At 43.8% G+C, this 26134-nt stretch overlaps 1 protein-coding gene across 3 annotated transcripts in view; it reads right to left on the reverse strand.

Annotated features, from left to right (window-relative positions):
- Positions 1–2029: 2029 nt before the first annotated feature.
- Positions 2030–26134, reverse strand: part of LOC124011285 (cyclic nucleotide-gated cation channel-like) — a 38753-nt gene continuing 14648 nt past the window's right edge. For 2 of the 3 annotated variants that reach the window (XM_046324506.1, XM_046324505.1), the window contains 7 exons: positions 16616–16722; positions 16099–16358; positions 13593–13802; positions 4687–4965; positions 4124–4338; positions 3782–4013; positions 2032–3270 (listed from right to left, as the gene is read on the reverse strand). In XM_046324506.1, coding sequence (XP_046180462.1) covers positions 3049–3270; positions 3782–4013; positions 4124–4338; positions 4687–4965; positions 13593–13802; positions 16099–16358; positions 16616–16722 — 1525 coding nt within the window. In that variant the 3' untranslated portion in view covers positions 2032–3048. Of the gene's footprint in view, positions 3271–3781; positions 4014–4123; positions 4339–4686; positions 4966–13592; positions 13803–16098; positions 16359–16615; positions 16723–26134 lie in introns of all 3 variants that reach the window. The other variant, XM_046324507.1, reaches the window with a different exon arrangement.

The following is a 26134-nucleotide window of genomic DNA, read 5'->3' on the forward strand; positions in this document are numbered from 1 at the left end:
CCAGTTTAATCTGTATTGGTCATCATTGTTTAGTAAAGTAAAACCAGTTTAATCTGTATTGGTCATCATTGTTTAGTAAAGGAAAACCAGTTTAATCTGTATTGGTCATCATTGTTTAGTAAAGTAAAACCAGTTTAATCTGTATTGGTCATCATTGTTTAGTAAAGTAAAACCAGTTTAATCTGTATTGGTCATCATTATTTAGTGATGTAAAACAAAGGTTACGTATGTAACCAAGGTTATGTGAGCTATATGGACCACTCCATTATATATGTGTTACTCCCCGGAGGGGGGATACATCCGCCGTGAGGACTTACCGATTTACTCCCATGTACACCTGTGTCACGGTTAGGTCCGCCCCTATGTATAGACCCAATGGCAGCGACACACGTTCTCCACATCATTGAGGCGCCTCTAGCACCATAGAGGATTTGAGTGATTCATATATCTCATTACCGTGGTTACATAAATAACCTTCATTATGTTTCACTATATTGGATCACTCCAATTTATTGGTATACCCGTACCAGATTAGTAGATGGGGAGATTGACAAGAAGTTTATCTTTCATTTGGTGTATTGGACTTGTTAATGTGTGAAAGTTGCATATTTCCAAAAAATATTTTTGAATTTCGCACGCTGCCTTTTCAGCGGAATGTTGTCGAGCGGAACCCCTAGCCATAAGAAGCTTAGCTTAGTGATGAGCTTTGAGGACACTATGGTGTTGAACGCTGAGCTGTAGTCAATTAATAGCATTCTCAGTTGTGAAAGGGCAGTGTGGAGTGCAATAGAGAATGCATCATCTGTGGATCTGTTGGGGAGTGTCTAGGATTTCTGGGATAATGGTGTTGATGTGAGTCATGACCAGCCTTTCAAAGCATTTCATGGCTATGGGTCGGTAGTCATTTAGGCAGGTTACCTTCGTCCCTGTGCCCAAGAATACTATGGTGGTCTACTTGAAGGATGTTGGTATTACAAACTCAGTCAGGGAGAGGTTGAAAATGTCAGTGAAGACACTTGCCAGTTGGTCAGCTCATGCTCGGAGTACACGTCCTGGTAGTCCATCTGTCCCTGCGGCTCTGTGAATGTTGACCCGTTTAAAGGTCTTACTCACATTGGCTGCGGTAAGCAGGATCACACAGTCGTCCGGAACAGCTGATGCTCTCATGCATGTTTCAGTGTTACTTGCCTCGAAGCGAACATAGAAGTTATTTATCTCGTCTGGTAGGCTCGTGTCACTGGGCAGCTCTCGTTTGTGCTTCCCTTTGTAGTCTGTTATAGTTTGCAAGCCCTGCCACATCCGACGAGAATAGGAGCCGGTGTTGTACGATTCGATCTTAGTTTTATATTGACGCTTTGTCTGTTTGATGGTTTGTCGGAATGCGGCAGCTCTACCCTTTAGCTCAGTGCGAATCTTGCCTGTAATCCATGGCTTCTGGTTGGGGTATGTACGTACAGTCACTGTGTGTGCAAAGTCGTCGACACACTTATTGATGAAGCCAGTGCTTGATGTGATGTACTGCTCAATGCCATTTGAAGAATCCCAGAACATATTCCAGTCTGTGCTAGCAAAACCATTCCTGTTAGTAGAGACCTTGAAGAGTATGAATATTGAAATAAAAAGTACAAATTTAAAAGACTAAAAAGAAAAAAAGATAGATAAAAAAATAATCTTTGCTCAAACAAGTGGTTGATATGTCAATAAAAGGTAGACTAAGAATAAGGTACTTTTATTTTTTTATATACTTATTTTGGTGAAAAGTATTATTGAATTGTCGACAATATACTATAACCTATGGTCAATAATGAGAAAGCGTGTGTTATGGGTTTTCAACCTCTGCCATATCGTGGATTGAGAGCTATCTAATAGAACAGAGGGTTTTCTTTAATGGAAGCTTCTCTAATGTCAAACATGTAAAGTGGGGTGTACCGCAGGACAGCTCTCTAGGCCCTCTACTCTTTTCTATTTTTTACCAATGACCTGACACTGGCATTAAACAAAGCATGTGTGTCTATGTATACTGATGATTCAACCATATACCCATCAGCAACCGCAGATGAAGTCACTTAAGGGAGAAGGAGAGTATATCTCTTTAGACAGATAAAAATGTTCTTTGATGTTGCATTAGTGGAGAAGAGTATATCTTTTAGACAGATTGGAATGTTTGTTTTATGAGGGGAGTAGAAGACAATCTCCAGACCTGAAGACACTGCGCTATTGTGTGGATCGGAGAAAGTGTGAGAACTGATGACGTCATTTTGATCTTCTCTTTCAAATGAAATGGTCTTTGTATTTTGGGTCAGTACTCATCAAGAATAAATGCTGAACTTGTTTTTAAGACTCTGGTCTCTATCTATTTCATGCAAATGATAAATTTACAACTTATTATGAAATAGATAGTGTGAATTTGGTTTTGGCTACAAAACATATAGGAATTTAGAATTCCTCTAACACCTACTTGTGTGTATGTACTGATATGTGTGTGGAGCAGTGGTCTAAGGCACTGCATCTCAGTGCAAAAGGCATCACTACATTCCCCAGTTCAAATCCAGGCTGTATCACAGCTCTGTTATTTCTTGTTGACTTCTCAACTGCCTGGTAGAGAGCTCTGTTATTTCCTGTTGACTTCCCAACCGCCTGGTAGAGAGCTCTGTTATTTCCTGTTGACTTCTCAACCGCCTGGTAGAGAGCTCTGTTATTTCCTGTTGACTTCTCAACCGCCTGGTATTTAAAAAAATAACCATCAAGTTAAAAAAATATATTGGAAGTTATTATTTGGGTTGTCATTAACAGGAATTTAAGGTGAAATAATTTGTTCAACATGTTTTTCAAGAGACAGTTTTGTTTTTACATTGTTGAACATACAGTAGCTTATAGGTAGACTCAGCGTTACACCATCATTAAACACAGCGACATCCTGCTGACAGACGAAAACAACAACAACAACAGATATCAAATCTGCCACAAAATATTCAATCTAACTAAATAAAACAGAGCAAATAAGATAAACGCTCTTCCAGCTGTCTCTATGGCGATACAGCGTTGTTATCACAGTCTGATGTTGATCTCACTGCGTGCTCCGTCGTCACCGCCACTCTCATTGCCATCGGCGTCGGACAGGAAACCGCTTCCGACGGTAACCGTGGTGCCGACGCTGTGTTCCAGAGCCGTGATTCGCTGCTTCAGACGTTGCTGCGCGGTGGCATACTCCATTTGTAAACGTGCCAACCGCGTCTGGAGACGATCCACACACGCCTCCAACTTCTCCACCTATAAGAGGACAGTAGTTAAGATGATGTTGATTAGAATTATAATTCTGTACCCAGTTCAAACACTCTGTTCACACACTCTTCCATGTGAGGCCCATGAGGAAAATTAGTATTCCGTATACTCTTAGCAGTGCACTCCTTGAGGTTAGAGTCCTATGGGGGCATTCCTTGAGGCTAGAGTTCTATGGGGCCACTCCTTGAGGCTAGAGTTCTATGGGGGCACTCCTTGAGGCTAGAGTTCTATGGGGGCATTCCTTGAGGCTAGAGTCCTATGGGGGCATTCCTTGAGGTTAGAGTCCTATGGGGACACTCCTTGAGGCTAGAGTTCTATGGGGGCATTCCTTGAGGCTAGAGTCCTATGGGGGCATTCCTTGAGGCTAGAGTCCTATGGGGGCATTCCTTGAGGTTAGAGTCCTATGGGGCCATTCAGGAAACAAATAGTTCTTTATTGTGTCCACCTCAATCATCTTGCTATGCATGTTGTGCTTCCTTACAAACAAACAAACACACACCTTCTCCTCCATTTCCTCCACTCCCAGGCTATCTCCTCCCACTTCATCCAGTAGCCCCTCCTTCCTGAGGATATCCCGCCCCCTCTGCTCCAACTGGGTTCTAGCATGAGGGAAGTCGCTGAGTGCCTCGGTCAGATCTCTTTTAGACAGACAGAACAGGTCAGAGTAACCAAGGCTACGGATGTTAGCTGTTCTCCTGTTTCCCATCTTACTGCCCCGGATGTTCAGGATGCTGACAGAGGAAAACACACAAACATTATGGTATTTATGTAACAACAATTAGACAGAAACACTCACAGTCGTGCAACACACTCCCACCCCCACTCCCCCACCCCCACCTACCTGATCTCCCCGAAGCAGCTTCCTGAAGTGAGCATGGCCAGCTGAGTAGCTCCATCATCTCCCACCACCGCCAAGCGGCCATCTTTAATAATGTACATCTCCTTCCCAATATCTCCTTTACGACAGATATAATCTCCTGGAGAGAAGACCTGGGGACGCAGCTTCAATACCAACTCTACTAGTAGGCCTGCTTCACAGTCCTGGAAGATACGCACCTAGAGGAGTGGGGGAGAGGGGGGAACAGAGAGAGAGAGAGGAGGAGAAGAGAGAGGAGGAGAGAGGCAGGCAGGCAGTCCGAGGGAGAGGCCGTGAGAGAGGCAGAGAGAGAGAGAGAGAGAGAGAGAGAGAGAGAGAGAGAGAGAGAGAGAGAGAGAGAGAGAGAGAAAGAGAGAAGCAGAAACAGCTTCAATACCAACTCTACTTCCTCACAGTCATGGAAGTTGCACACCTCGGGAGACGGGGAGAGAGAAAGAGAGGGAGGCGAGGAGATGGGACAACAAGTGTGTGCGAGTATGTGTTTGTGGGTGTGTGTGCGTGTGTGTCTGTGCATGTGTGTGTTCTACCTTCTTTAAAGTTTCCAGGTGCACATTGATAGCGATCTCAGCCCTCAGTTTATTGGGCAGGCTCTTCAGAACTTCCTGTTCGTCTACCGCCTTCTGATTGGTCCAGAGGTAGTCGAACCAGCGAATGACACGGTGCTCCAGGTCACGGCTGACGTGTCTGAACTGCATGTAGTGTTTCACCTGGTCAATGCGGCTCTGGAACTCTGCCCGCGTAGCGTTCATATTGGAGATCATGGCTCCAACGTTCCCCACGATGCTGGCGAAGATCAACACGCCCACCTAAAATAAACATACCCAATATGTTAATATTCTAGGATTAAGACACCCAATATGTTAATATACTAGGATTAAGACACCCAATATGTTAATATACTAGGATTAAGACACCCAATATGTTAATATTCTAGGATTAAGACACCCAATATGTGAAAGTTTCCACAGAGGGTTCTCCCTGGAAACAAAAAGGACCATTTTGGAACACTTTTTCTGAAGAGTATATCTGATCTGGGGAATAAGGTGTACTATCTAGGGAATACAGAGCACCATCTAGGATATTGATTTTAATATTATTAATTTTGAGTAACAGACATATGACAAAATATACAATGTGGACCCAGAGGATATCACTTGAATGTATTAATTTACACGGTTGTTTCCAAAGTGGTCGTCGATGGTAAAAACAATAACACATATAATGATTAAAAAGCCAGACTAAATTAGAAATAAACATAAATACATTCATTTATATTGACATGTTTAAAAGTGTCACTATTCGCTGTAATTGTCCCTAACCTTAAAAATCAACCATATTCATTTCACATTTCGACCTTAAAAAATAATCTATAATTGCCCATCATACCTGTCATTCATATGAATACACCTGACCAGCAGTAGGGGCACAAGGGGCAGTGGAGTGGTTTCTCTTACTGAGACAACATTGTCCAAATGAAAACCTTTGCCTGCTTTTTAAAGCTATTTCTACTTTATCTTTGCTTGAGGAAGAGGAAGCTATTACATAGACAAATGCCTGTATAGAAAAACCTGCTCCTCGCTGTAGTGTTTACTCTTGGGATTTTACAAGACATAACACTAGATCTGGTATTGTGTTGGTTATGGACCATGTCAATGTAATTTTTCATATAACCTGGGGTACGATAATTTATGATATCATACATATAATTAAGTTGGTCCAAAGGACTACAAAGGGTTAGGGTTAGCCCACCTCCTGTACCCCTATGTGGGTCTTGCACCCCTATGTGGGGGGACGGACAATCAGCATATACCTGAAACCATTATGTGGGTCCTGGGGGACGGACGGACATTCAGCATATACCTGATAATGTTATGTGGGTCCTGGGGGGGACATTCAGCGTATACCTGATAACATTATATGGGTACTAGGGGTGGGGGGCATTCAGCATATACCTGATAACATTATGTGGGTCCTGGGGGGGGGACATTCAGCGTATACCTGATAACATTATGTGGGTCCTGGGGTCGGACGGACATTCAGCATATACCTGATACCATTTTGTGGGTCCTCGGGGGGGGGGGCATTCAGCGTATACCTGATAACATTATGTGGGTCCTGGGGGGGCATTCAGCATATACCTGATAACATTATATGGGTCCTAGGGGTGGGGGACATTCAGCATTTACCTGATAATATTATTTTGTATGGCCTGCATTCTCTTTTTCAGCTGTTTTATAGCCCAGCATACCATGCAGAGCAGGCATAATCAAGTTGACAGTGAATCAAGGTTGAGACAAGCAGTTTCTTAACTTTGTTGTTGAAATATCTAGTGTTACGATATCAAAATGTAAATTTGTTCGCCATTTTAGAAATCTTTTGAGAAGCAATCAGGTCTCGTAGGTGACTCTGCTAGAAAGGGTCTTCTGTATGAACTCAACTTCCCGATTCACAGGTAGTATCACATTTTCACTTCATTTCATTACAGTACAACGGTTTGATTTGTTTGATCGTAGCTACTTGCCGTCTTTGTATCAAAGATAATTGTGTATCTAGAGCGATTTTCTAGGTTCCTAGCCAGCTTTACCTTTATCTTGTCCAGCTAGCCCCCCGAATAGCAACACTGCAGACACTATTACACTCAACGGAACGATTGATTAGTGTAGTGTCAAACAAAACCCACTGCCAGCTGGCCTACTTCAGCAGTACTGTATCATTTTAATCATTTTAGTCAATAAGATTCTTGCTACGTAGCTTAACTTTCTGAACATTCGAGACGTGTAGTCCACTTGTCATTCAATCTCCTTTGCATTAGCGTAGCCTCTTCTGTAGCCTGTCAACTATGTGTCTGTTTATCCCTGTTCTCTCCTCTCTGCACAGACCATACAAACGCTCCTCACCGCGTGGCCGCGGCCACCCTACTCTGGTGGTCCCAGCGCGCAACCCACGTGGAGTTCCAGGTCTCCGGTAGCCTCTGGAACTGCCAATCTGCTCAACAAGGCAGAGTTCATCTCAGCCTATGCCTCCCTCCAGTCGCTCGACTTCTTGGCACTGACGGAAACATGGATCACCACAGACAACACTGCTACTCCTACTGCTCTCACTTCGTCCGCCCACGTGTTCGCGCACACCCCGAGAGCGTCTGGTCAGGACCGGGATCCTCATCTCTCCCAAGTGGTCATTCTCTCTTTCTCCCCTTACCCATCTGTCTATCGCCTCCTTTGAATTCCATGCTGTCACAGTTACTAGCCCTTTCAAGCTTAACATCCTTATCATTTATCGCCCTCCAGGTTCCCTCGGAGAGTTCATCAATGAGCTTGATGCCTTGATAAGCTCCTTTCCTGAGGATCACCTCTCACAGTTCTGGGCGACTTTAACCTCCCCACGTCTACCTTTGACTCTTTCCTCTCTGCCTCCTTCTTTCCACTCCTCTCCTCTTTTGACCTCACCCTCTCACCTTCCCCCTACTCACAAGGCAGGCAATACGCTGACCTCATCTTTACTAGATGCTGTTCCTCCACTAACCTCATTGCAACTCCCCTCCAAGTCTCCGACCACTGCCTTGTATCCTTTTCCCTCTCGTCTCATCCAACACCTCCCACACTGCCCCTACTGGATGGTATCGCGCCGTCCCAACCTTCGCTCTCTCTCCCCCGCTACTCTCTTCCATCCTATCATCTCTTCCCTCCGCTCAAACCTTCTCCCACCTATCTCCTGATTCTGCCTCCTCAACCCTCCTCTCCTCCCTCTCTGCATCCCTTGACTCTCTATGTCCCCTATCCCCTTTCCAGGCCGGCTCGGTCCTCCCCTCCCGCTCCGTGGCTCGATGACTCATTGCGAGCTCACAGAACAGGGCTGGGCAGCCGAGCGGAAATGGAGTTCGCCTCCCTGCGGACCTGGCATCCTTTCACTCCCTCCTCTCTACATTTTCCTCCTCTGTCTCTGCTGCTAAAGCCACTTTCTACACGCTAAATTCCAAGCATCTGCCTCTAACCCTAGGAAGCTCTTTGCCACCTTTTCCTCCCTCCTGAATCCTCCGCCCCTCCCCCCTCCTCCCTCTCTGCAGATGACTTCGTCAACCATTTTGAAAAGAAGGTCGGACATCCGATCCTCGTTTGCTAAGTCAAACGACACCGCTGGTTCTGCTCACACTGCCCTACCCTGTGCTCTGACCTCTTTCTCCCTCTCTCTCCAGATGAAATCTCGCGTCTTGTGACGGCCGGCCGCCCAACAACCTGCCCGCTTGACCCTATCCCCCCTCTCTTCTCCAGACCATTTCCGGAGACCTTCTCCCTTACCTCACCTCGCTCATCAACTCATCCCTGACCGCTGGCTCGTCCCTTCCGTCTTCAAGAGAGCGAGAGTTGCACCCCTTCTGAAAAAACCTACACTCGATCCCTCCGATGTCAACAATTACAGACCAGTATCCCTTCTTTCTTTTCTCTCCAAAACTCATGAACGTGCCGTCCTTGGCCAGCTCTCCCGCTATCTCTCTCTGAATGACCTTCTTGATCCAAATCAGTCAGGTTTCAAGACTAGTCATTCAACTGAGACTGCTCTCCTCTGTATCACGGAGGCGCTCCGCACTGCTAAAGCTAACTCTCTCATTTACATTACATTTAAGTCATTTAGCAGACGCTCTTATCCAGAGCGACTTACTCTCTCCTCTGCTCTCATCCTTCTAGATCTATCGGCTGCCTTCGATACTGTGAACCATCAGATCCTCCTCTCCACCCTCTCCGAGTTGGGCATCTCCGGCGCGGCCCACGCTTGGATTGCGTCCTACCTGACAGGTCGCTCCTACCAGGTGGCGTGGCGAGAATCTGTCTCCTCACCACGCGCTCTCACCACTGGTGTCCCCCAGGGCTCTGTTCTTGGCCCTCTCCTATTCTCGCTATACACCAAGTCACTTGGCTCTGTCATAACCTCACATGGTCTCTCTTATCATTGCTATGCAGACGACACACAATTAATCTTCTCCTTTCCCCCTTCTGATGACCAGGTGGCGAATCGCATCTCTGCATGTCTGGCAGACATATCAGTGTGGATGACGGATCACCACCTCAAGCTGAACCTCTGCAAGACGGAGCTGCTCTTCCTCCCGGGGAAGGACTGCCCGTTCCATGATCTCGCCATCACGGTTGACAACTCCATTGTGTCCTCCTCCCAGAGCGCCAAGAACCTTGGCGTGATCCTGGACAACACCCTTCGTTCTCAACCAACATCAAGGCGGTGGCCCGTTCCTGTAGGTTCATGCTCTACAACATCCGCAGAGTACGACCCTGCCTCACACAGGAAGCGGCGCAGGTCCTAATCCAGGCACTTGTCATCTCCCGTCTGGATTACTGCAACTCGCTGTTGGCTGGGCTCCTGCCTGTGCCATTAAACCCCTTCAACTCATCCAGAACACCGCAGCCCGTCTGGTGTTCAACCTTCCCAAGTTCTCTCACGTAACTGGCTTCCAGTTGAAGCTCGCATCCGCTACAAGACCATGGTGCTTGCCTCGGAGCTGTGAGGGGAACGGCACCTCAGACCTCCAGGCTCTGATCAGGCCCTACACCCAAACAAGGGCACTGCGTTCATCCACCTCTGGCCTGCTCGCCTCCCTACCACTGAGGAAGTCAGCTCCCGCTCAGCCCAGTCAAAACTGTTCTGCCCTGGCCCCCAATGGTGGAACAAACTCCCTCACGACGCCAGGACAGCGGAGTCAATCACCACCTTCCGGAGACACCTGAAACCCCACCTCTTTAAGGAATACCTAGGATAGGATAAGTAATCCCTCTCACCCCCCTAAGTTTTAGATGCACTATTGTTAAGTGACTGTCCCACTGGATGTCATAAGGTGAATGCACCAATTTGTAAGTCGCTCTGGATAAGAGCGTCTGCTAAATGACTTAAATGTAATGTAATGTCTCCAGAAAGGGATTGATCTAGAGGGAAACTATGATAATGTACACTTGTTTAAGATTCATTATCCTTGCCTAAACAGTTTACCTTTATCTTGTCAGCCCTAAGCAATCTACATTTTGTTCCAAACAAAATTGGTTCAGTTTATCCCAAATGCAGTGACAATTTGTTGTCAGTCAACCCACCTCTAACAAAATGCAATCCCTTGCTCAGGGTCTCCTCTATGTAAACTGTGTCCTTCCCTGATACCAGCATGGCAGCAAAGCAGGACTTAACTGTATCTGGCATATCATTAACATATATTAAAAATGAGAGAGGCCCTAAAATGGATCCCTGTGGTACTCCACAGGATATTTCTTTGGCCTCTGACATCACCAACATTACATACTTGTTTTCTGTTGGTCAGATAAGACCTAAACCAATTCACTGCTACATCATTTAGACCCATGCATTTCAGTTGCATCAGGAGAATATCATTGGTCCATAGTGTCAAAATCTTTCCACAACTCTAGCATGACCATAGCTGTATAGTTTCACTTCTCACTTTCCTGCTTAATGTGGTCAGAAAGGTGGATAAGGTATCAGTGGAATGAGCTGTTCTAAAGTCAGACTGGAGTTCATAAAGAAGATGGTTCTCCAGAAGGTATCCTTCAAGTTGATTAAAAACTCATCTCTCAACAACTTTGGATGAGGTTCTGAGGATTGACACAGGCCTGTAGTTTCCTACATTTGTTTTACTTCTCTTCTTGTGGAGTGGAACCATCCGGGCTGTTTTGAGATGCTTGGGAAATGTACCACTAGTAATTAGCAACCTTTGCCTGGTCATAACATGAAACATCATCAATATCCAGGCCAATACTACAGGATTTTACCGTTTGGGGAGCTTTTGAGCCAATGTCTTTGAAAATGTTCCACATTTTACGAGGCTGATGTAAGGAGTCATTCACAGTGTCTATGTAATGTTAATATTTGGCCTTATCCATTTTGTATCTTGCCTGGTTTCTACAGTTACTGTAACCATCATAATCTTGAAATAGATTTGTCCTTCTGAATCTGGCCAGGTGGTTATTCCCTTTTCCTTATGAGGTCTAAGATCTTCCAAGTGATCCATTTCCCTGACCGCTGTTTGATTCTAATTGGTTTCATTGGAGTCAGAGAGTCGAGTGCAGACAGAAACAGATCTTTAAAAAGATACCAAGCTTGATCAACATCAAACTTTAATTTGTCACATGCGCCGAATACAACAACCGTGAAATACTTATTAACAGTGCAGTTCAAGAAGAGTTAAGAAAATATTTACCCAATAGATTAAAGTAAAAAATCATAAAAAGTGACACAGTAACATAACAATAATGAGTGTATATACAGGGGGCACTAGTACCAAGTCAGTGTGTGGGGGTACAGGTTAGTTGAGGTACGTGACATCACAGTACATGAGACCAATCCAAATTACCAAGTCCTTCTACAAAACGTTCCATTGAGTATTGTGTCATGAACCGTACCTTCAAGTAGTTATTACCTGGCTCAAGTAGCATGTTGGATGTCTTACGGGTACAGCAGGATACCATATAATCACTAAAACCAATATTTAAGACTCCTGACTGACAGATATTCTCTTGGTCTGATACAATAATCAAATCCAAAGTTAATTTACTGTTAATACACATCCGGGTGGCTCAACAATCAGTTGTTTTAGTCCAAATAACTGATTAAAGTCAGGGCATTTACTAGTGTACGTCTCTGTGGTGGGAACTGCACATCTGTATTAAAACCACCAAGCAGAATACATTCTCTATCAGTCAATACATTGTGATCACAGCAATTCAATCCAACCATGGAAATTATTCTGCTTAGGAGGCCGATAGCACAGAGCAACAAGTACAGGACGACATTCAGGAAGAAGTGTTTCTACACATACAATCTCAAGACCATCCATTTTCAGATCTGAACGAGGGTTAAAATGCACATTCTTCCTAGTAAAAACACACTGCCACCGTTTCAGTTTCAGATAATTCTATAAATACTAAAACCTGGTGGCTCAACCGCATTGTCCTCAGTTGACCCATCAATTCTCAGTCACAGCAACTACTGAAGCCCGGGTGTTAGAAGCCAGGAGCATTAATTCCTCTAATGTTGGCAGCAGGCTCTGTGCGTTCACATGGATAAAGTGAAGACCTCTGATTGAAGCAGTCAAACATGTCATCTTCTGTGCCCACCATACATCGACTATCTCATCTAGATTTCACTCATCATCCCTGCTTGTGTCCAGCATTCCAATGTTTGGAACCACATTTACCCAGCATACATTGCAAACAAGCGAAATGTTACTTTGAGACTTTACAGATTCATCATATAACAAGTGTTGGATATCTCCACACTTTAAGATCAAACAAATCACAAATGTCATTAGCCACCGCATTAAAAAAGTAGTCCGCTATCTAGGGGATAGGGTTCTATCTAGGGGATAGGGTTCAATGTCAGACAAAGTAGTGCACTATCTAGGGAACAGGGTTCCATGTCAGACAAAGTAGTCCGCTATCTAGGGGATAGGGTTCAATGTCAGACAAAGTAGTGCACTATCTAGGGAACAGGGTTCCATGTCAGACAAAGTAGTGCACTATCTAGGGAACAGGGTTCCATGTCAGACAAAGTAGTGCACTATCTAGGGAACAGGGTTCCATGTCAGACAAAGTAGTCCGCTATCTAGGGGATAGGGTTCAATGTCAGACAAAGTAGTGCACTATCTAGGGAACAGCGTTCCATGTCAGACAAAGTAGTGCACTATCTAGGGAACAGGGTTCCATGTCAGACAAAGTAGTCCGCTATCTAGGGGATAGGGTTCAATGTCAGACAAAGTAGTGCACTATCTAGGGGATAGGGTTCAATGTCAGACAAAGTAGTGCACTATCTAGGGGATAGGGTTCCATGTCAGACGAAGTAGTCCGCTATCTAGGGGATAGGGTTCAATGTCAGACAAAGTAGTGCACTATCTAGGGGATAGGGTTCCATGTCAGACAAAGTAGTGCACTATCTAGGGGATAGGGTTCAATGTCAGACAAAGTAGTGCACTATCTAGGGAACAGGGTTCCATGTCAGACAAAGTAGTGCACTATCTAGGGAACAGGGTTCCATGTCAGACAAAGTAGTGCACTATCTAGGGAACAGGGTTCAATGTCAGACAAAGTAGTGCACTATCTAGGGGATAGGGTTCAATGTCAGACAAAGTAGTGCACTATCTAGGGAACAGGGTTCCATTTCAGACAAAGTAGTGCACTATCTAGGGAACAGGGTTCCATGTCAGACAAAGTAGTGCATTATCTAGGGAACAGGGTTCCATTTCAGACAAAGTAGTGCATTATCTAGGGAACAGGGTTCCATGTCAGACAAAGTAGTGCACTATCTAGGGGATAGGGTTCCATGTCAGACATAAAGTAATCCACTATCTAGGTCAATTGGTTCCTTGTCAGAAATAAACTGTACACTATCTATGGAATAGGGTATATGGTATACGGTTACATTATACACTCACCAGGAAGTCAAAGACCACAAAGAGGAACTCCTCATCTCGTACGGGTGGCGGTGTCTCTCCTATGGTGGTGAGGGTGAGGGTGGACCAGTAGAGGCAGTAGATGTAACCCCGTGACAGAGTTGTCTGGTTGGGATACACCCAGGAGTCAGACCCCAGTCCCAGGGCCTTGGAGAAGGAGTAGTACATACAGGCATTCCAGTGGATGATCACCTGGAGGAGAGACAGCAGGTTTAAATCAAATCAACATGAATTAGTCAACAGGTAATCAGACTAACAGACTAACAGGAAAAGATAACTTATGAGTCCTTTTCCAACAACCCACTGGGCAAAAAATGGTTGAATCAAGATTGATTCCTAGACAATTCAACCCCTCAAATCTATGTGATAACGTTGAATCAGTGGCAGACAGACTCAGGGTATTAGATTACTCATTGGATTTGCAAAAAGTCATCAACGCATTTCAGTATTTTTTTCATCCAACTTTTACCCTAAATCCAATGATAGGTAGCCTAGCGGTCAGGAGTGTTGGGCCAGTAACCGAAAGGTTGCTGGTTTGTAAAAAATCTGCCGATGTGCCCATGAGCAAGGCACTTAACCCTAATCGCACTTGTAAGTCACTCTGAATAAGAGGGTCTGCTAAATTACTCAAGTGTGTGTGTGTTGGGGTGTCAGTATATGTATGTGTGTATGTATGTGTGAGTGTGTGGGTAGAGTCAGTGTAAAAGAGTTAGCTGGAAAAAGGGTCAATGCAGGTAGTCCGAGGAAGCCATTTGATGAGCTATTTAGCGGTCTCTGGCTTGGGGGTAGAAGCTGTTCAGGGTCCTGTTGGGTGGCTGGACTCTCCTCCTGGTATAGAGGTACTGGATGGAAGGGAACTCGGGCCCAGTGATGTATTGGACCGTTCACACCACCTTCCCAGTGATGTACTGGGTCGATCACACCACCTTCCCACTGATGTACTGGGTCGTTCACACCACCTTCCCAGTGATGTACTGGACCGTTCACACCACCTTCCCAGTGATGTACTGGGCCGTTCACAGACCACCTTCCCAGTGATGTACTGGGCTGTTCACACCACCTTCCCAGTGATGTACTTGGTCGATCACACCACCTTCCCACTGATGTACTGGGCTGTTCACACCACCTTCCCAGTGATGTACTGGACCGTTCACACCACCTTCCCAGTGATGTACTGGACCGTTCAGAGACCACCTTCCCAGTGATGTACTGGGCCGTTCACAGACCACCTTCCCAGTGATGTACTGGGCCGTTCACAGACCACCTTCCCAGTGATGTACTGGATGTACTGCCCGTTCACACCACCTTCCCAGTGATGTACTGGACCGTTCACCCACCTTCCCAGTGATGTACTGGGCCGTTCCCAGTGATGTACCACCTTCCCAGTGATGTACTGGGCCACCACCTTCCCACATGTACCACCTTCCCAGTGATGTACTGGGCCGATGTCACACCACCTTCCCAGTGATGTACTGGGCCGTTCACAGACCACCTTCCCAGTGATGTACTGGGCCGTTCACACCACCTTCCCAGTGATGTACTGGGCCGTTCACACCACCTTCCCAGTGATGTACTGGGCCGTTCACACCACCTTCCCAGTGATGTACTGGGCCGTTCACACCACCTTCCCAGTGATGTACTGGACCGTTCCGAGACCACCTTCCCAGTGATGTACTGGGCCGTTCACAGACCACCTTCCCAGTGATGTACTGGGCCGTTCACCTTCCCAGTGATGTACTGGGCCGTTCACACCACCTTCCCAGTGATGTACTGGACCGTTCAGAGACCACCTTCCCAGTGATGTACTGGGCCGTCCACAGACCACCTTCCCAGTGATGTACTGGGCCGTTCACACCACCCTTTGAAGTCACATCATTACTGTCACAACAGCGCCTTACGGTTGGGTGCATTGCAGTTGCCATACCAAGCGGTGGCGCAGCTAGTCAAGATGCAGCTGTAGAATCTTGTGAAGATCCGAGGGCCCATGCAAAAATGTTCAGCCTCGTGAGCGGGACGAGGCGCTGTTGTTCCCTCTTCACAACTGTGTGGGTGTGTGTGGACCATGATAATTCCTTAATAATGTGGACACTGAGAAACGAATACAACCCCATTGATGTGGATATGGGTGTGCTCGCCCCCCCGTTTCCTGTGGTCCACGATCAGCTCCTTTTTGATGTTAGAGTCTGTGTGTGTTTATATACTGGTTTAATGCTGTTTGCTTATCAGTATAGCTTCCTTCCTGATGAGCCCAAACTGGTATGCCATGTTGAATCCTCAGCCTCGCAAACCCATGTGATCACCCTGTTTGAAACACTTTAGACAGCTGCGCCACCAAAAAATGGCGCAGGTGGTGGTATTTTTAGCTGAGCTGTTAGTTTAACTAATTCAACTTGGTTACACATGCATGCTTGTATGTGTAAATGTGTTTTTGTGTGTACCACATATCTCTCACCAGTGTGTGTGTGTGTGCGTGTGTGTGTGCACGTACCAGTATGTAAAGGACCAGGTTAGTGATGCGGAAGGCGTTGGGGTAACTGGTCCTGGTCTCTGTACGGTCGAAGAACTCGAACATGCGGTTGAACCGCAGCAGTCTGTTGAAGCGGAGGAGAGGAGTGTGTATTCCCAGAGATAGGTAGAACAGGTCAGTAGGCAGGATAGACAACAGGTCTAGTTTAAACTGAACCGTCTTCAGATAACTGTCTCTCAGCTTAGAGAGGTCCTTCACCAACAGACCCTGCTCCAGGAAACCTGATAAACAAACAGGTAGAGTTAGGCACAGGCTCAGGGTAGGCAGACAGATTCAGGGTAGGCAGACAGATTCAGGGTAGGCAGACAGACTCAGGGAAGGCAGACAGACTCAGGGAAGGCAGACAGACTCAGGGTAGGCAGACAGACTCAGGGTAGGCAGACAGACTCTTTCAGGAGGTGAGAACAGGGGACGTGAGGAATCAATGAAAGAGAACAGAAACACGACAGAAACAAATTGTGGAGAATTGACCTCTGACCTGTGCGTAGCCTGACGGCTGTGTCCAAGATGTAGAGACCGTCACACAGGTAGTCCAACACCAGCCACACGATGGCACCACTCGTCTGAAGCTCGTCAAAACATGCCCTGCACAGAACACTCAACAACAATTCTGTCACTACATTACTGTCACTACAATACTGTCACTACAATACTGTCACAACAACACTGTCACAACATTACTGTCACTACATTACTGTCACTACATTACTGTCACTATAATACTGTCACTACAACACTGTCACAACATTACTGTCACTACATTACTGTCACTACAATACTGTCACTACAATACTGTCACAACATTACTGTCACTACAATACTGTCACAACAATACTGTCACAACAATACTGTCACTACATTACTGTCACTACAATACTGTCACTACAATACTGTCACTACATTACTGTCACAACATTACTGTCACTACATTACTGTCACAACAACACTGTCACAACATTACTGTCACTACATTACTGTCAAAGCAATACTGTCACTACATCACCTACATTACTGTCACTACATTACTGTCACTACATTACTGTCACTACATTACTGTCACTACATTACTGTCGCTACATTACTGTCGCTACATTACTGTCTCTACATATCTTTAAGGAGTAAAGAATGAACCAGTCAGTCTGATGCTAGGTGGGGTAGCTTCAAATCCATATATATTGTTGACGAAAAGGGAGTGGTCGAAATGTACACAATTACCCAGAGGAAAATGGGGGAGGGTCATCCATTTTAAAATTGAATTTAGATTTAATGTCATATCGCTAAAGGGTTAATAATGAGTTGCTTGTTATTGTATCTCATGTGTGCTCGATGATGCCCCCAATCCCTGATTCTCTGCTGGACACTCAGTATCAAGTTATGTTAGTGTGGTGTTGATTACTATAGGCCATAGGCCTAGGTTACAGTGGCTTGCCAAAGTATTCACCCCCCCCTTGGCATTTTTCCTATTTTGTTGCCTTACCACCTGGAATTAACATAGATTTTTGGGGGGCTGTTAATATCATTTGATGTACACAACATGCCTACCACTTTGAAGATGCAAAATATTTTTTATTATGAAACAAACAAGAAATAAGACTTGAGCGTGCATAACTGTTCATCCCCCCCAAAGTCAATACTTCGGAGAGCCACCTTTTGCAAGTCTCTTGGGGTATGTCTCTATAAGCTTGGCACATCCAGCCACTGGGAATTATTCCCATTCTTCAAGGCACAACTGCTCCAGCTCCTTCAAGTTGGATGGGATCCGCTGATATACAGCAATCTTTAAGTCATACCACAGATTCTCAATTGGATTGATAAACCATTCAAGCTTTGCTTTAGCAGTATGCTCAGGGTCATTGTCCTGCTGGAAGGTGAACCTATGTCCCTGTCACAAATCTCTGGAAGACTGAAACACGTTTCCCTCAAGAAATTCCCTGTATTTAGCGCCGTCCATCATTTCTTCAATTCTGACCAGTTTCCCAGTCCATGCTGATGAAAAACATGTCCCCGGCATGATGCTGCCACCATCATGCTTCACTGTGGAGATGGTGTTCTTGGGTTGATGAGAGGTGTTGGGGTTGCGCCAGCGTAGAGTACCAGAGTACCTTATTCCATATGTTTGGGGTGTCTCCCACATTCCTTTTGGCGAACACCAAATGTGTTTGTTTATATTTTTCTTTAAGCAATTATTTTTTTCTGGCCACTCTTCCGTAAAGCCCAGCTCTGTGGAGTGTACGGCTGAAAGTGGTCCTATGGACAAATACTCCAATCTCCGCGGTAGAGCTTTGCAGCTCCTTCAGGGTTATCTTTGGTCTCTTTGTTGCCTCTCTGATTAATGCCTTCCTTGACTGGTCTGTGAGTTTTGGTGGGCGGCACTCTCTTGGCAGGTATCATGACTTCCGCCAAAGTCGGCTCCTCTCCTTGTTCAGGCAGAGTTCGGCGGTCGACGTCACCAGCTTTCTAGCCATCGCCGCTCCGTTTTTCATTTATCCATTTGTTTTGTCTTGTTCTCTGCACACCTGGTTTTCATTCCCCAATCAATCTACATATATTTATTGCTCTTGTCTTTGTGTGGAATTGTTTGTGTTAAGTGTTTATTGTTGACTGGTTTGCTTTTACCGTGTTTGTTCACATGTTTATTGTTAAACATAAATGATTGTGACTGTTTTTGCGCATTTTTCACTTTTGTCTATGGGCTGGAGGTTTAGACGCAGTTGCGTCCATCTGTTGGTTTCTCCTGCCTCATTAGCAGCGTAGCCTAGTGGTTAGAGCAGCGTAGCCTAGTTAGAGTGTTGGACTAGTAACCGGAAGGTTGTGAGTTCAAACCCCCGAGCTGACAAGGTACAAATCTGTCGTTCTGCCCCTGAACAGGCAGTTAACCCACTGTTCCCAGGCTGTCATTAAAAATAAGAATGTGTTCTTAACTGACTTGCCTGGTTAAATAAAGGTAAAATAAAATAAAAAAAATAAAATTAAAGTGTGCGCCTATTCACAACTCTCTGCTCTCCTGCACCTGACTTCGCTACCAGTAACGCACACCTGACAGGTTTGTTGTGATGCCATATTCTTTCAATATTTTAATAATGGATTTAATGGTGCTCCTTGGGATGTTCAAAGTGTTTTTATAACCCAGCCCCGATCTGTACTTCTCCGCAACTTTGTCCCTGACCTTTTTGGAAAGCTCCTTGGTCTTCATGGTGCTCCTTGCTTGGTGGTGCCGATGCTTAGTGGTGTTGCAGACTCTGAGGCCTTTCAGAAAAGATGTATATACACAGTTGAAGTCGGTGGTTAAATATAACTCAGCCAAATAAATTTAAACTCAGTTTTTCACAAATCCTGACATTTAATCCTAGTACAATTACCTGAATTGGGTCAGTTAGCATCACCACTTTATTTTAAGAACGTGAAATGTCAGAAGAATAGTAGATATGACTTATTTCAGCTTTTATTTCTTTCATCACATACCCAGTGGGTCAGAAGTTTACATACACTCAATTAGTATTTGGTAGCATTGCCTTTAAATTGTTTAACTTGGGTCAAACATTTCAGGTAGCCTTCCACAAGCTTCCCACAATAAGTTGGGTGAATGTTGGCCCATTCCTCCTGACAGAGCTGGTGTAAGGCCTCCTGACAGAGCTGGTGTAACTGAGTCAGGTTACCTCTTTGCTCACGCACACTTTTTCAGTTCTGCCCATGCATTTTCTATAGTATTGAGGTCAGGGCTTTGTGATGGCCACTCCAATACCTTGACTTTGTTCTCCTTTAGCCATTTTGACACAACTTTGAAAGTATGCTTGGGGTCATTGTCCATTTGGAAGACCCATTTGCGACCAAGCTTTAACTTCCTGACTGATGTCTTGAGATGTTGCTTTGATAAATCCACGTAAATTTCCTACCTCATGATGCCATCTATTTTGTGAAGTGCACCAGACCCTCCTGCAGAAAAGCACCGCCACAACATGATGCTGCCACCCCTGTGATTCACGTTTGGGATGATGTTCTTTGGGTTGCAAGCCTCCCCCTTTTTCCTCCAAACATAACGATGGTCATTATGGACAAACAGTTCTATTTTTGTTTCATCAGACCAGAGGACATTTCTCCAAAAAGTACTATCTTTGTCCCCATGTGCAGTTGCAAACCATAGTCTGGCTTTTTTTACGGCGGTATTGGAGCAGTGGCTTCTTCCTTGCTGAGCGGCCTTTCAGGTTATGTCGATATAGGACTCTTTTTACTGTGGATTGCGTACCTTTTTGACATATTATAATAATATTAATAATAATAATAATATATGCATTGTGTCCCACCACCCGCCAACCCCTCTATTTACGCTACTGTTACTCTCGGTTCATCATATATGCATAGTCACTTTAACCTTATCTACATGTACATACTACCTCAATAGTATGCTACTACACCTGTTGTATTCAGCATTTCACTGTAAGGTCTACTACACCTGTTGTATTCAGCATTTCACTGGGAGGTCTACTACACCTGTTGTATTCAGCATTTCACTGTAAGGTCTACAACTGTTGTATTCAGCATTTCACTGTAAGGTCTACAACTGTTGTATACAGCATTTCACTGTAAGGTCTACTACACCTGTTGTATTCAGCATTTCACTGTAAGGTCTACAACTGTTGTATTCAGCATTTCACTGTAAGGTCTACTACTGTTGTATTCAGCATTTCACTGTAAGGTCTACTACACCTGTTGTATTCAGCATTTCACTGTAAGGTCTACAACTGTTGTATTCAGCATTTCACTGTAAGGTCTACAACTGTTGTATTCGACACACGTGACAAATAAACATTGATTTGATTCTATAGCGCTTTTCATAATAATCTCAAAGCGCTTCAAAAGCAACAAAGTAATACATCATCATGAGTTACTCATGATGATGTTGTCAGATCTCTCCAAAAGGAGATCTGGGTGTGGAGTCAGGCGCAGGAGAAAGCAAGTTTCCGAAAAGGGAGTTTAATAAACAAGGTCTAAAGAGCATGAAAAACAGGACTAACACAGTAGCCTCAAACCACCTGTACAACAGAACCTAAAACGCAGCCCAGAACAGAACGACAGCAAACGAAACAATCCCGCACAAAACTCGGAAGAAATGACGAGATTTAAATACCACCCCCCTAAATACCCAAATAAAATAGAACACAGGTGGCACATAAGACAGACATAACCAAATGAAAATAAAAAAGGATGGTTGGCAGCTAGTAGACCGGCGACGACGACCGCCGAGCACCGCCCGAACAGGGAGAGGAGACACCTTTAGTGGAAATCATGACAGATGTATTGGTTGATCTAACTATAACTAGACTACTAGTGATGATGTAACTATAACTAGACTACTAGTGATGATGTAACTATAACTAGACTACTAGTGATGATGTAACTATAACTAGACTACTAGTGATGATGAAACTATAACTAGACTACTAGTGATGATCTAACTATAACTAGACTACTAGTGATGATGTAACTATAACTAGACTACTAGTGATGATGTAACTATAACTAGACTACTAGTGATGATGTAACTATAACTAGACTACTAGTGATGATGTAACTATAACTAGACTACTAGTGATGATGTAACTATAACTAGACTACTAGTGATGATGTATTGGTTGATCTAACTATAACTAGACTACTAGTGATGATGTAACTATAACTAGACTACTAGTGATGATGTAACTATAACTAGACTACTAGTGATGATGTAACTATAACTAGACTACTAGTGATGATGTAACTATAACTAGACTACTAGTGATGATGTATTGGTTGATCTAACTATAACTAGACTACTCATGATGTATTGGTTGATCTAACTATAGTTGCATTTGAATTAACTTTTAGAAACACAGGTTTGGCCAGTCTTTTGTTTGAGAATCATGTGGTGATTTATGCATGTCTTCTTAATTTAGCCTATCAGATGCTCTTATATTCCCATGTGGTAAGCTAAGCATGCTTTGTTAATTTAGCCTATCAGATGCTCTTATATTCCCATGTGGTAAGCTAAGCATGCTTTGTTAATTTAGCCTATCAGATGCTCTTATATTCCCATGTGGTAAGCTAAGCATGCTTTGTTAATTTAGCCTATCAGATGCTCTTATATTCCCATGTGGTAAGCTAAGCATGCTTTGTTAATTTAACCAATCAGATGCTCTTATATTCCCATGTGGTAAGCTAAGCATGCTTTGTTAATTTAACCAATCAGATGCTCTTATATTCCCATGTGGTAAGCTAAGCATGCTTTGTTAATTTAACCAATCAGATGCTCTTATATTCCCATGTGGTAAGCTAAGCATGCTTTGTTAATTTAGCCTATCAGATGCTCTTATATTCCCATGTGGTAAGCTAAGCATGCTTTGTTAATTTAGCCTATCAGATGCTCTTATATTCCCATGTGGTAAGCTAAGCATGCTTTGTTAATTTAACCAATCAGATGCTCTTATATTCCCATGTGGTAAGCTAAGCATGCTTTGTTAATTTAGCCTATCAGATGCTCTTATATTCCCATGTGGTAAGCTAGGCATGCTTTGTTAATTTAACCAATCAGATGCTCTTATATTCCCATGTGGTAAGCTAAGCATGCTTTGTTAATTTAGCCTATCAGATGCTCTTATATTCCCATGCCCTGATCACAGTCACCATACATCTATTTTGTAACAACAATATCAAGGAATGTATTAGAAAATGTTAATATATAAAATGTGCATACAGGCCTACCTAATGTGTTAAGAATCCAATCAAACTGGTTCTGTTGAGCTACATTTTTAAAGTTGGTAGATTTAAATAAATAATTAAATAATAATATTTCCCCTTTATTTAACCAGGTGACCAGTTGAGAACACGTTCTCATTTACAACTGCGACCTGGCCAAGATAAAGCAAAACAGTGCGACAAAAACAACAACACAGAGTTACAAATGAAATAAACAAACATACAGGTGCGGACAGCGATCGGTTGAAGTGCATGCATTTAGTTTTACTAGCGTTTAAGAGCAGTTGGAGGCCATGGAAGGAGTGTTGTATGGCATTGAAGCTCGTTTGGAGGTTTGTTAACACAGTGTCTGTTGAAGGGCCAGAAGTATACAGAATGGCGTCGTCTGCGTGGAGGTGGATCAAAGACTCACCAGCAGCAAGAGCGACATCATTGATGTATACAGAGAAAATAGTCGGCCCGAGAATTGAACCCTGTGGCACCCCCATAGAGACCGCCAGAGGTCCGGACATCAGGCTCTCCGATTTGACACACTGAACTCTATCTGAGAAGTAGTTAGTGAACCAGGCGAGGCAGTCATTTGAGAAGCCAAGGCTATTGAGTCTGCCGATAAGAATGTGGTGATTGACAGAGTCGAAAGCCTTAGCCAGGTTGATGAAGACAGCTGCACAGTACTGTCTTTTATTGATGGCAGTTATGATATCGTTTAGGACCTTGAGCATGGCTGAGGTGCACCCATGACCGCTCCAAAACAAGAACAAGTTTTGTCCCATGGAATAAATGTTGTGGATCTTAATGTTTTTCCTATGGCTTTCACTTCAGCAGTAATAAATTCATGAACTTCTTTGAGGAAAATATCATGATCATTAGAAAGAAAATTACGGACTCTTTAAATCTGCGTATTCCTCCAAAGCTCAGCTTTTACTCAAACACTTTTTTAGCTACATTTGTGGTTGCAAATATAATACATAGACAAATGCATAAGATGTATAGAATAGCTGAACACTAAAAACAGACTACATGAAGGAAAGGTGACATAGCTGCCAGGATAGCTGGACATACCAAGGCCAGAGGGATATAACAAAGGAGGGGGTCAGTCAAATGACTAACTGATGACCAATAGACATAGTTTGCATATTTTTAGGACGTAGAGATGCAGAAGGAATGACAGAGAAGACAAATAGTCTGTTGCTCTGAGATAAAGACACACATACATAGTAACATATTGAGCTAAGTGCAGAGCCAAAGCATAGGGCTGTAAACAAGAGGAATGTACACTATTTTTAGTATAGCTGGACACGCTAGAAACTGAGGAGACACAGTCTGCTGATCCTAGATAATACACAAACAAAAGAATGCATTTAGCTAAGTGCAGGAACAAAGCAAAGGTCTTGTTATCATTATAATCTGATGGAAAGCAGAGCAATATTGAGCTGAACAAGCACGATGCACGGATTGGAATGTAAACTAATTTTGCATGTGGGATGGGCTCATATGTAAAATGTGGATAAATACTGGAGCCAGGGCGCTGGAAAAGGTGTGGGTCCCGCGGGGCGCTCTGGCTTATGATACTGGTGTATTAAAAGTCTATATTGATTTTCACAAAGTTCTTGGTTGTGTCATATTTGAACCGATTAGCCACTACACTGTTTACAGGCCTCCTGGGCCATATACAGCATTCCTCACTGAGTTCCCTGAATTCCTATCGGAACCTTTTAGTCATATATTTTTTGGGTGATTTTAATATTCACATGGAAAAGTCCACAGACCCACTCCAAAAGGCTTTCGGATCCATCATCGACTCAGTGGGTTTTGTCCAACATGTCTCTGGACCTACTCACCCTCACAGTCATTCTCTGGACCTAGTTTTGTCCCATGAAATACATTTTGTGGATCTTAATGTTTTTCCTCATAATCGGACCACCATTTTATTACGTTTGAAATCACAACAAATAATCTGCTCAGACCCCAACCAAGGAGCATCAAAAGTCGTGCTATAAATTCTCAGAAAACCCATAGATTCCTTGATGCCCTTCCAGACTCCCTCTGCCTACCCAATGATGTCAGAGGACAAAAATCAGTTAACCACCTAACTGAGGATCTCAATTTAACCTTGTGCAATACCATAGATGCAGTTGCACGCCTAAAAACTAAAAACATTTGTCATAAGAAACTAGCTCCCTGGTATACAGAAAATACCCGAGCTCTGAAGCAAGCTTCCAGAACATTGGAACGAAAATGGGTCCACACCAAACGGGAAGTCTTCTGACAGTACCGTGCAGTATTGAAGAGACCTCACTGCTGCTCGATCATCCTATTTTTACAACGTAATTGAGGAAAACAATCCTACATTTCTTTTTGATACCGTCACAAAGGTAACTAAAAAGCACCTGTAACAGGTACACTGTATTACTGTCACACCCTGACCATAGTTTGCTTTGTATGTTGTTATGTTTTGTTTGGTCAGGGTGTGATCTGAGTGGGAATTCTATGTTGTGTGTCTAGTTTGTCTGTTTCTGTGTTTGGCCTGATATGGTTCTCAATCAGAGGCAGGTGTTAGTCATTGTCTATGATTGGGAACCATATTTAGGTAGCCTGTTCTGTGTTGGGGTTTGTGGGTGATTGTCCCTGTCTCTGTGTTTGTTGCACCAGATAGGGCTGGTTTGGTTTTGTCACGTTTTTGTATATTGTTCTATTGTCATCTTTATTAAAGATGTATCCAAATAACCACACTGCGTTTTGGTCCGCCTCTCCTTCAACAGAAGAATCCCGTTACAGCACCATTACCCAAGAGAGGATGGCTTTCACTTCAGCAGTAATAAATTCATGAACTTCTTTGAGGAAAATGGAAAATATCATGATCATTGGAAAGAAAATTACAGACTCTTTAAATCTGCATATTCCTCCAAAGCTCAGCTGTCCTGAGTCTGCACAACTCTGCCAGGACCTAGGATCAAGTGTTTTAGTACTATATCTCTTGACACAATGATGAAAATAATCATGCATATAAATCTTCAAGCTGCATACTGGACCCTGTTCCAACTAAACTACTGAAAGAGCTGCTTCCTGTGCTTGCCCCTCCTATGTTGAACATAATAAACGGCTCTCTATCCACCAGATGTGTACCAGACTCACTAAAAGTGGCAGTAATAAAGCCTCTCTTGATAAAGCCAAACCTTGACCCAGAAAATATAAAAAACTATGGGCCTATATCAAATCTTCCATTCCTCTCAAAAAAATGAAAAGGCTGTTGCACTACAACTAACTG

Source organism: Oncorhynchus gorbuscha, linkage group LG23 (assembly GCF_021184085.1).
Source record: "Oncorhynchus gorbuscha isolate QuinsamMale2020 ecotype Even-year linkage group LG23, OgorEven_v1.0, whole genome shotgun sequence".
NCBI classification, from domain to species: Eukaryota; Metazoa; Chordata; class Actinopteri; order Salmoniformes; family Salmonidae; genus Oncorhynchus; species Oncorhynchus gorbuscha.